The sequence below is a fragment of the Akebia trifoliata genome, chromosome 3, assembly GCF_017979445.1.
Source record: "Akebia trifoliata isolate Shusen 1 chromosome 3, ASM1797944v1, whole genome shotgun sequence".
NCBI classification, from domain to species: Eukaryota; Viridiplantae; Streptophyta; class Magnoliopsida; order Ranunculales; family Lardizabalaceae; genus Akebia; species Akebia trifoliata.
This window is the reverse complement of record NC_141377.1, coordinates 31569168-31581246: the sequence shown is the minus strand read 5'-3', so window position 1 is coordinate 31581246 and position 12079 is coordinate 31569168. Positions and strand designations below refer to the sequence as shown.

The following is a 12079-nucleotide window of genomic DNA, read 5'->3' as shown; positions in this document are numbered from 1 at the left end:
AATAAAAAAGTTAAAATATATAATATATATACTATAAAAATATTTGTATATTATTATATAGACATCAGATTTGGATCGAGTCGGGTTGCTTGATCCCTCAACCTGAGCTCAGCCCAAATTGAGGTCAGGTCCACGTAACTCAGCCCAGGCTCACCCATCAATTGGGTTGAGCCCAGACTGAATTCGGGCCAGCCTGCCCAGGTTGCTGCCGTACTTAATCCACCGAGACATGGTAGATCTTAACAGTGTCAATGGATCGAGAAAAAATCTGTTTGGAATCAAATTTGGTCCCCTATCTGATAAGAATCATTTATTAGACCCAAACCTAATCCTGACCCAACTCGGATCTATCATTTTTAAGTCCTTAACTAATCCGATGTTCTATATATTGTTCCGGATACAATCCAATTCAAAAACCCAATATATTTTTTTTTCTATCAATCCTAATCATACCCAATTATTAAATTAAATAAAAATATACATAAAATATAATATTCATTATTGATCTAAATAAAATATAATAAAACATAAATGTATATCAATCATATATTTAAACATATGAGATGGTTGATCCAAAATGGATCCAATAAGCTTTCGGATCAGGTCCTTATAGGAACCAAAAACCTTTATCCATACCCATAGTGATCAAATTAGAACAGAATGGATTTTGGGTCTGATCCGATAAGTCGACAGCCCTAGTTGATCTTGATGAATACAATCCAGATATAACGAACAACAGCAACCAAAAAAAACAAAAGAAAAATTAATTGTCAACCATAAAATAAAACAAAGTCTGAAGAAGTCAATACCCGAACCATTACCTTTGTTGTGTTGGGTGTGAATCAAAGAAAGATTGGGTGGGTATGGTGCGTTCTTGACTCCCTTTCTTTCAAGGGTAAAAATGGAACAAATGTCTTGTAAAAAATTTGAAGAGTTGTTTGTAGTCTGTTGTGAAGCTTCAGCTCTTGAGGAAGAGCATTCAATATCAACCAAACCATTTAGAGAACCATTTCTTCCAATTGAATGCCACCCAACAATAGCCTCTTAACTTGTTCTGATCTTCTATATTTAAGAACCATTGTTGTTTAAGAGAGAGCTGAAAATTTATTAGGAACCTTGGCAATTCAAGGCAGCTTTTATTTGGTGGACAGTTGTGCTGATAAGATTGTTAACTGTATTCACCGATTCGAGGTTCAGTTTTGCGGACGGTGAACTACTCACAAGTATTTGAAACACCACCGTAATTAGTGAACCACCCGAACTACTAATATTTGATGAACTTGAACTTGTTGATGCGCCTCCTTGGTCGGGTCGTCCGTCTGGGGAGATAGCGAAACCGGATGGGAGTAAGGGTATGTATGAAGGGTCTTCTCCGCTCATTGCCATGTTGATAGAAGGTAGATCAACTGGAGCATAGACAATGAGTGATCCCGACGAGTCTATGCAGCTCTCTTGAAGTATCAACATGTTGGTATTGCTCGCATTGAAAGCCTGTCAAGGAAAAGGCGATCAAACCATGAAAAACACTAAGATTTACGAGGTTTAGCAATGCCTACGTCAACAGATGAGGTGAGAGAGAGAAAAAAAAAAAAATGAAACAACTGTGTATCGCCAATGGAATAGAAGACAATTACACAAGCAACGATTCACGAACATTTGAAAAAAGAAAGTCATGCTTGGGATTTCTCCCAATACCTCTCTCAAACTTCCAGAAGCTTGAAACCCAAGTTTCCCCATTTGATTTCATTATCCTGTAATCCTAAAACGAATTACAATTATATATGGGTTGGGATTAGGAGACAACCTTATTTTGACAGCCATTGACCAACATGGGTTACAAATTTCGGAATGGGTTAATGGTTTTGTGAGGATGATCTTCTCACCATAAATCCTCACAAAAAATCAGCCCATTCCAAAACTTCCAACCCCATGAAAATTAGTTTACAAGTTAATGGTATGAATTGAGGTCCACAACTCTTCAACTTGTAAACCACTTTTGATGGGGTTAGTAGTTTTAGAATGGGTCGATTTTTTGTGATGACGCTCTTCTCACCATAGAGATCTTCACAAAAAATCAACCTATTCCAAAACTTGTAACCCAAATAGGACAATGGTCGTCAAAATAAGGTTGTCTCTCCTGATCCCAACCCTACACATATATATTTCAATCACAAACTAGATTCAAGATTTCTATCATAAAAAAGCTAAAGCTACCCTTCTTGGCTCGCTCTCTTGAGTCGACCCTTTTTTCCCCAACCAATTCTAGGGGATTTTTTTGCAAGGTTTCCAACTAGTACATGAAGAACTAGCAAACCGTCGAGGCTAATGAAAACTTTAATTTTTTTTATTTTTAAAATTCTTTTTTTGAGTGTGTGTGTGTGGCGTGGGTGGGTGGGGGGGGGGGGGGGGGGGAGGCTTACCCGAAGAACTGATATACAGTTGCCTGGATGTGATCCATTTGCAATATGAGCAACCTCTTGCACCGGATTACCATTGGAGAGAACATCCCACTAATAAAAATACAAAAGAGAAATTTTTACAGTTTCATTTCAAATCAACTTTGTCTGATTTGACAGGCTATATAAAATTGATCCAAGAAAAAGATTGTTTGCTTAATATACCTGAGGTCGAGTCCTCTCATCCTGGAAGAAATTAAATACATTCTGTGAAGATACAGGGAGCCATAGTGATGTCGCTGCACTGAGAACCACACTATTAGCCTGACCAGGATTTGTGCTCTTTTGAATAGTAACTCGGACACCCGCATCATTCAAACCCGACAATGTAGTCCATCTTTGGCCACTCGATGTACTTAAGCTCGAACAAAAATTATTAATCATCCTTTGTGAAAGCTTCATCATGCTTCGCCTACCGTCGGGTAAGGGAATAACTAGACATCCATCATCAAAACAACACAAACTTTAAAAAGAAGTTGTTTGAAAGGTGATTAGAAATCAAAACAAGTATATGTTATATGGTACCTCCTCCAAGGTCTCGTGTAGAAGTTGTGGAGACCATTAGACAAGCAATTCTCTCACACATCCTCTGAAGAGTAGCAAGCCATCGTGCAGCCCCAAACGCCTTACCACTGTTAACAAGATCTCTATATAGCTGATGAGATGGAGTCTTCTCTTCTACTTCAACATGCTCTAACCAAGTCACCTATCAAGTATTTCACCATAAGTTAGGAAGCTTATTTCGTAAATGAAATCAATGGGAGAGAACCAACCGTTTAATCACCTTAGAGTACCCATTGGGCATGTCTTGAACCAAGCATCCAGAAGGAAACCTTCGAGAGTGAGAAGTAGAGATTAATTGATTCTCTCGGGAGAAATCAAAGGACACGTCGGCTATTGCCCACAATCCTTGCTCTATTTGCTGACAGTAACGAAGGAAGTAGAATTCTCGAGTTGGCACTAGAGGCGAAAGCACCTGCAATTCCTCGTACATCTGCACTGACCCTTTTGATCAGAAAAATTCTATCAAACTAACAACTAACATCTCATATTAAACAAAGAAACGGAACTATGTCGATAAATTACCAGTTGTAAGGATCCACTCCGACTTCCCGCCATGCCAGACGCTAGTACTTCAATCGTTCTAGCCTTTGAGACTATCGTAGGAAGCAGCTCCGCCCATTTGTTCTGCACTCAAATCAGTCCTCATTCAGATAAATAAGAAGTCTCTAGAGACACAAATAGGGTAATAACATCATTGAAGAATGGAGCTCACGGAATCCATAAACATGTCAACCAACGCCAATGCATTCATAATAACAAGAGCCGAATCTCTTGATGCCTCAATTCCAACATTGGGATTTTTTAAGTGGTTAGTCCTTGGGAACATCCTCTCGTAGCTTTCGAGATTAAGAACATCTCTCCCGTACATTGCAGACTTTATCCATAAGGGCTCATCTGTCTTCAAAATCTTGATCAATTCATCCAAGGCATTGGCAGCGGACTCTGCCATGATTGATTTATCGATTTCTGAGACGCCCATTGTCTGAAATGGCATTGTGGGTATAGAAGAACTTCCGGGAAGAAGATCAAGATCGAGGGAAGGCCCTCCGATCCCTTGACCCCCAAAACTCCCCATAGATAATTCCAAAGAAGAAGAAACATGACTAGGTTGAACAGGAGGGAGTAGTGAAATTGGTCTTCCTATGTATTTGGCAGCAACGCCGGACACTCGGTTAAGCTGCAAAATTTAACAAGAAAAATAAATCAAACAAGATACAAGGTGGGTCCCAAAGAAAGAACTAGTGGGTTTGTTTAGCAAAAACCAACCTCTTCTTTCAATCTAGCATTCTCCATTCGCAGTTTCTCTTCGTCAAAGTACATGTCTTCGCCAACGGGCGGTCCCCCACAAGATGGGCAGATCACCTTCTTTAGTGCCTCTCTAATTGCTATGTTCTCAGTTCGAATCCTATCATTCTCAGCTCGAAGCGCGGAGTTATCCGCGCGTTCATGTTGGGTCTGAAGCATATGAAGTAATATTACGTAGGAGAAAAGGGGAGGGGGTGAGAAAAGAAAGCAACAATACTCCCTTATCTGTCTATAATAAAACAAAAAGAAGAAGACTACTAGAAGAGATTACCTTCATTTGGGTTCTCCTGTTTTGAAACCAGAACTTAATTTGTCGAGGCTCCAGTGCCAAATCTCTGCTTAATTGCATCCTTTGCTTCTCATCTGGGTGAGGGCACTCCTTGAACATCCTTCAATCCCATAATCCAACATCCCAGTACCATCAAAAAGATGAAAACCATTTCAAATTAACAAAAAATTCGTTTATTTGTTCATTTAACTTAACAAAAACAACAACAAAAATAACAAAGAAAAAAAGAATCTATAAAACAAGTTAAGAAAGATACCCCATGGAGAACTTTGTCTGACTCCAAAACCCCATAATCTAACATGCCCATTATCAACAAAAAGATGAAAACCATTCAAATTAACTAAAAATTGTTCATTTAACTTAAACCCCAACAACAACCGCCCATGGAGGAGTTTTTCCCACTCCAAAACCCCATAATCCAACATACCCATTATCCTAAAAAAGATGAAAATCATTTCAAATTAACTAAAAGTGTTTATTTGTTCATTTTAACTTAAACCCTAACCCATGGAGGACTTTTTCTGACTCCAAAACCCCATAACCCCAACATATCCATTATCATAAATAAATAAATAAAAAGACAAAATCCGTTTCAAATTAACTGAAAGTACGATTTTTTTTTCCTTCATTAAACTTAAACCCCAAAAAAAAAAAAAAAAAAAAAAATTCATATTTCCAGTAACAAAGCTAGAGATTGAAGAAAGAGAACCCATGAAGGATTTTTTCTAACCTTTCAAGCTCTTGAATCTGACGAGCTGTATGTCGATGGTAACGCTTCTTCCTCCTCTGAGGATCAGATACATCTTGATCCTCCCCTGACCCACCACCCCCACTCATAGAATCCATATTTTTTTCTTTTAAAGTCACCAACACAAGCCAACGTTCTTGAAGTTGTTGTTGTAAAGCTCTTGTTCTTCTGATTCTGCTCCTCTTAAGAACATATCAACCTCGTCATCATAAAATGAAAGAGTGGGTTGTTGTTGTTGTTCTTTCTCATATTCATCTGTGACTGTTGCATTGTTTATTAGCTTTAAACCCATTCCATTAGGAAAGAAGAAACGGACAGTAAATTAGAGATATCGACGCCATGAATTGAGGGGAGTGAGAGATACTGAATTAAAGAGAGAGAATAAAAAAAAAATTAATGTGCTCGCATGGTATTCGAAGACATATGTAAGAGAGGTAACCGACGGATTTAAAGCACAGTTTTTTCTTCGCTCTCTCTCTTTGAAATTTATTTGCTTTGGTACGCGCAGACTTCAAGGCGGGGATACAGCTTCGAGCCTTTAATATGACACGCATGTAGTCGTGGATTTTCAGAGATACCAGAGATACTCTTTTTTTCCGACCGATATATGTTACCCACACTTTAAATGACTAAAATACCCTTAATGTCTTATTTTATCACATCATTATGTATAATTATCGATGGTTATAAAAGTCAAATCCATTATTTTTTGGGTGATTTAGACATGCCTCCATGCAATTTATTTAATATTAGAGATGCCCCCTTGACTTAGGTCTTCTCTTGGAGAGTAAATTAAATGGCGTGTATGCCATCATCTTCAACCTCTAATAGAAAACCCCTTGATTTTACGTGCAAATATGTAAAAAATTTAGGTTTTTTTTTTTTTTTTTGTTCTATTAACGAGGTATCCGAACTTACAACTGACTAGTGGGACCGGGTGAGTTAGGACCTGGACCGAGGCATATATCCCTCCCCCGGGCATGTGCAACACCTACACATCACACGCACCAGGTATGTGAGGTATATGCCCTCACGGGTCACTACTCATATTGGGTATCAGACACAACCTACGGACTCTCGTCGCTTATTGGATTCAAAATTGCCATTGAGCCAACCATTCGAGGTTTTAGGTTTTTCCTTTAGTCTACTACCTAAAGATTTTATTTTGTTTGACCTTCAAACTCAATAAACAATAACAAGATGGGATTTTTGGAGAAGTACAAGGACGGATTTTTATAAAATCGGTTATGTTCCACCTCTTGGGTAAAATCTTCTACTATCATCTTCAATTTGAAAATTATGACTAACTTAACCTAAAAAACACGAAAACAATATGGATTTTCAGGGAATTAGAAGATAATGATTGATTTTAGGTAGAAAAATCAATGATTTTTTATAAGAAGTTAAGATGAGGTTAAATAGTGGATTGAAGATGAGGATGAATAGTTAAAAATAATTTATAATAAGAGGTGAAAGTTTGTAGGTTGTGAGATCGATAGTCAATATGAGCAATGATTCCTTAAGGCCACCTGTGAGGGCTCACCCTCATTTACCCAGTGCATGTGATGTGTGGGTGTTGCCTGTGCGCCGAGACTAGTCATTGGACAAGACCATGGTCTGTGGATTGGGCAGAGCCCATATACACCTCGGTCCGTTGTCTACAAGGATACTCGGTTATAAAAAAAATGGCTAGAGGTTGAAAACAAAGACATTTTGGGTCTTTTTACATTAGTCTTTTGGATAAAACATAGATCAACACTTTGAAAACACTAGGGGTATATTTAATATTAACCAAACATGGAGGGGCAAATCTAATTCAATAATCCAAATGAGAGCCATTTTTTCAGGTGACTATTCACACCCTTGAATCCAATGAATAGTAGTGACTTCTTCAATATCATTCAAATCACCGATAAGAAAGGTCCTCTAAATAGGAGATGGATCATTCTAAGGCGAAATTGAAGCGATACACCAATATATATTTATGAAATTTCTAAAATAATCAAATTAAGGCATTTATACCTTTACAAGAATACCATATTTTGTAAATCATGTGCAAATGCACATGCCACCTACTAGTCTTTATCTTTATCATTATAATGAGAAAATGATGAGTAAAATGATTTGACACCAAAATTTGGAAGACCAAAAATGCCCCCACACTTGCTTTTAACTTTATGATTATAAAGGTCATTTTTGTCAAAATAAATAAAATTACAATCCCAAAGCTTCGAGAATCACGTTAATTAGTTTTTAACTTTCTAAAATTACAAAAATATAATTTTATTGTGTTATCTACAAAATTCACTTAATTAATATTTTAAAACACAACGGTGGACCCCACTCAACTATAATTTTGTTGGGTATAAAGATTGAAACAAAACAGCAGGGTCCTCACAACCCCACTTTATTACCTTTCTTTTTCTTCTCCTCCCTTCAACTTTTTTGTCTTTCTATTACTCCCCCTTACCTTCACTAATACCCCTTCTAACTTTACTATATTTCCTATTTTACCCCTTTAAGTGAAGGTATAGTAGAGTATTGTCAACACGTACAATGCCTGCACATCACAAGCACCGTTTAACTTTACTATCTTTCTCTATTTGTAAATCATTTTAAAAGATTTATACCATGGATGTAAGTGTGGTTGTTCTGGGAATGTTTTCCAATTCATTGGTCTAGGTTAGGTTTTGTCTCATAATTTATAAAGGGATGGATTGTTAGTTTCACTTTTTTCTCAATCCCGAGACCGAGTTGTGTGTCGGACTGGTTCAGTGGAAGACTCATGAAGGCTCAACCTCAAGCACCTCGATAAAATGGTCTTTGTGTGTCGAACTGTTTGAGGTTAGCATCAACGCTCAACCTCAAGCACCTCGATAGCATAGAATGACCACATGATGCACTAACCTAATCACTATATGGACCACTCAGACCATTTTCCACACACTTAGATGTCCCTTGGTTGAAATTTTTTGGCAAATCATTCACCCAATCAAAGACCCACCCAAAGTAAATTAGAAAATTCACAAGAATTTTTTGTCGGTAACAAGCTAGTAGTGCCATTGCTAGCAACTCCAGAAATGACAATCCAAAGCAGTATCGATGGCAGAACACTGATTCTGATAGTACCATAGTATGGATGTTGTGAATGCCATTGCCAACTCCATTGGTGCCACCGACAATATCACCGATAGTACCCAATTGTCATATTATTTTATCGTTGAATCTCTAATAGTGCCACCACCATCAGAGACATTGCCACCGATAGAAAGACATTGCCCAACTCATTTTCATAAATTAGAATATATCTGGCTTCATTTGGGCTTGTTCAACACTTGAGGATTTGAGTTCCCAAAACTCCCACATACCATGAAGCATTCTCAACCTTCATGAGAGCCTAACATTAGTTGAACCCACCTTCAACCTCTCTAGAACTCTCATTTGATCCTAATCCCACTATCAAACTTTCCCTTACACACACATTGGTAGACTCAAGGAGCAAGGAGAAAAATAAGAAGATGGAAAAAGTGAAAACAAAGACTTGAAAAACTCAAAAGCTTGATTGGAAGATTCGTCGGTTGAGTCATCCTTGTAAGTTTTGTTTTTCATTTCAAAACCTTTAAAGGATTCTCCTGGTTTTATTTTGTAAAAAACCAAGCACTTGCTTGAGTTTAGAATTCTTGACAAGTGACAAGGTTCTAAGTTTCCTAAGGATAAAACTTAGAATTAGAGTAAGGTGTTACCTCTCTCGAACAAAAAGGTTTTGTGATTTAGCATAAAGAAAAATTGCATATATGATTTGAGGTGAACCAAAAACCTCTTTGATTATTTAATTCCAAGAACGAACTTGGGAGTGGATGTAGGCAAGTTGTCGAATCACTATAAATCTTGTGTCTCAATTTCTTATTTGTGTTTTTACTTCAAATTGCAATTGAATGCCATGAATGACATGAGTGTCATGCTTTAAATTTTGTAATTTCAAGTATAATACAATGTCTAGCATAATTGTGAGACGTTGATTAAATTGGGACTAGGTGAATAGCTTTAGGTGAGTAGATCATTGTTCTTGACCTACCTAGGATAATATAACATTTAAAAGGAAATTTTTATTTGCATTATCCACCTCTCTCTGAGACTAGACAAAGTACAAAGACCATAATTTCATATCTTATTCCTAAGCACATGACAACTTCCAAAGGACGCATAGGAGTTTAGACGGGTTAGAACCAGTCCAGGGTGATACATCTTAATCGAGGATGAGTTATATAGAAATTTTTTTGGGGAACCTCACTTGAACTGTCTGACTTTCGCTGAAACTAGGAAGGTCTTAAGAGAAATCCATAGGGAAGATTTTTGGAACCACTCAAGAGTTAAGACGTTAACACACAAGGTACTTTCCCAGGGGTATTACTGGCCTTACATCCAAAAGGACGCAATCGTGTACGTCAAGCGTCATGACAAGTGTCAAATACATGCAAGGTTTATCCACCAATCAGTAGTCCAATTAACCTCGATAATAAGCTCATGGCCCTTTGTACAATGGGAGATGGACTTGGTTGGACCATTCCTAAGGGGCCTAGTGAATTTAACCTTCTTTTTCATAACAACAGATTATTTCACTAAATGGGCAGAAGTGCTCCCTCTATCTAGAATACAATAGTAGGAAGTCCAGAAGTTCATATGGGAACATATCATTTGTTGGTTCAGGATCCCACATACGCTCATTTATGATAATGGAAAGAAATTTTCAAGGGAACATATGAAAGTTTTTTGTTAACAACATGAGATCAAATAGTCATTCTCCACACCACAATACCCACAAAGGAATGGATAAGTAGAAGCAACAAACAAACTCATGGTCGGTATCCTGAAAAAGGGATTGGGGGAAGTGGACTCTTGTCTTGCATAGGGTATTATGGACTTATAAAACAATGACAAGAACTTCAACTTGAGCGTCTCCATTTGCAATGATGTATGGCCTAAAGGCTATAATTCCTGTGAAAAATAGTTTTCCCACGACACACTCACAAATTGTCCAGTCAGGATAAAATGATAGGCAACTAGTGACAGAACTAAAGTTACTGGATAAAAAAAAGATATGCCATGTTAATGAACCTAGAAGCTTATCACAAACGACTACAAAGGTATTATAACAAGAAAATCAATGAAAAAAATTCCAAGAGGGAGACCTAGTACTAAGAATGGTCTACCAGAATATAGAAGAGTAGAATAATGGGAAGTTAAGTCCAAATTGGGAAAAGCCTTACCTAGTAGCTAAAGTCAGGGCTAATGTGGCTTATTATCTTACAATAATGTGTGGTTAGGATTTTCCCAAGCCACATGATACATGTAATCTCATAAAGTATTATCAATAAAGAATTTATTCTACTCAAATTCTGACCAAAAGTTTAAGTTCAGTCCAAAGTGGCTTGAGGTCCTAAGTGACCTTTGTTATCTTGAGTGGCAGTACAACTCTTAATGTCTTAGGGTCCTAAATGACCAAAAGTTTAAGTTCATCCCAGAGTGGATTAAGGTCTTAAGTAACCTATGTTTTCATGAGTGGCAACGTAACCCTTAGTGGCTTAGGGTCCTGAGTAGCTAAAAGTTTAAGTTCAACCCAGAGTAGTTTATGGTCCTAAGTAACCTCTATTGTCTTGAGCAGCAACACAACCCCTGGTGGCTTAGGGTCTTGAGTGACCTTTGTTATCTCGAGTGGCAGGACAATTCTTAGTAGCCTAGTGTCCTGAGTGACAAAAAGTTTAAATTCAAATGACTATGTTGTCCTAAGTGGTAGAGCATCCCTAAGAGGCAAAAACATGATAGATGGAAAATGAAAGAAAAGTATGGAGAAGCCTAAGGACCTAAGTAACCCCAACTATTTTGGAAGGTAGTGTGTTATGGCTTTATATCAAAGAGTACCCAAAAGAGATAGTGTCAAAATGTACAATTGTAGCAGAATAGACACTAGGGGTTAGAACCCTAATGAGAAGTAAGACCTCTTAACAGTTGACCTCTTATTATGCATGTTTAATTTTGATTAAACTAAGTACGTTGTTCAATTTTAAAATTTTGAGACTTGGCTTATGCATGTTGAGAATGTTGTTTAGCTCTTGCACACTTTCAATTTTAAAATTTGATTTCCACTTAGTAAGTTAAGGGTTAGTTCTCTCAGTAAATAAGAAGTCAGCCTATACTAGCCAAGTAGCATACAAGTATTGTAATGAGAAAAGTAAATTTAATTAATAAAGTTCAAGATGTATATTTTTACATTTATAACTTCCAAATGAGGATTAAGTAGAAGTAAAAAAGATAAAGAAAAAAAATGAGTATTTATTGAAGGACAGGATCAACTTGTTGTTGACCTGAAAAACGAATTGGCTGAACAAAATTGGTTAAGGATTGGAGAGAACCACCTAAGGGATCTTGGGCGAACTCGACTTCAGTCAAGGAAAGAATGGAGGTCTCACCAGTCTTCTCAACTTCAACATGCTGATCAGAATCTCTATCACACAGAACAATGTTTGGCTTACGAGGAGGCTGAGCAACCTCCTTAGTAGGAAGTGGAGGGACGGCTCTTCCAAGAATGTTCAACTTACCCTCTAAGGTTGGGTAAATGTTACTTAGTCTTCCCATACCCCTTATTGTATTGAAGTTGGGTATCCTCAAAACCCTTGGCTTATGCTTTGTAGAATGCCTCGTCCCTAACTATTAGATATT

The 12079-nt window shown here is 37.4% G+C and overlaps 1 protein-coding gene across 1 annotated transcript; it reads right to left on the bottom strand.

Moving 5' to 3' along the window:
* Positions 1-521: 521 nt before the first annotated feature.
* Positions 522-5922, bottom strand: LOC147406384 (homeobox-leucine zipper protein HDG11-like). The gene is made up of 10 exons (XM_086434390.1): positions 5345-5922; positions 4597-4714; positions 4287-4475; positions 3733-4197; positions 3543-3644; positions 3241-3450; positions 2982-3162; positions 2622-2890; positions 2421-2510; positions 522-1491 (listed from the first exon to the last, which is right to left on the bottom strand). The coding sequence occupies exons 1-10, from the start codon at positions 5458-5460 to the stop codon at positions 1108-1110; spliced, it is 2124 nt and encodes a 707-aa protein (XP_086290516.1). The 5' UTR covers positions 5461-5922; the 3' UTR covers positions 522-1107.
* Between the last annotated feature and the right edge of the window lie 6157 nt (positions 5923-12079).

Coding starts and splice junctions, on each gene's coding strand:
- LOC147406384 (XM_086434390.1), bottom strand. CDS start 5,460: ATGGATTCTATGAGTGGGGGTGGTGGGTCAGGGGAGGATCAAGATGTA. Junction 2,511..2,621: donor ATGAGAGGACTCGACCTCAG/GTATATTAAGCA, acceptor TATTTTTATTAG/TGGGATGTTCTCTCCAATGG. Junction 1,492..2,420: donor ACTGTATATCAGTTCTTCGG/GTAAGCCTCCCC, acceptor TTTCCTTGACAG/GCTTTCAATGCGAGCAATAC.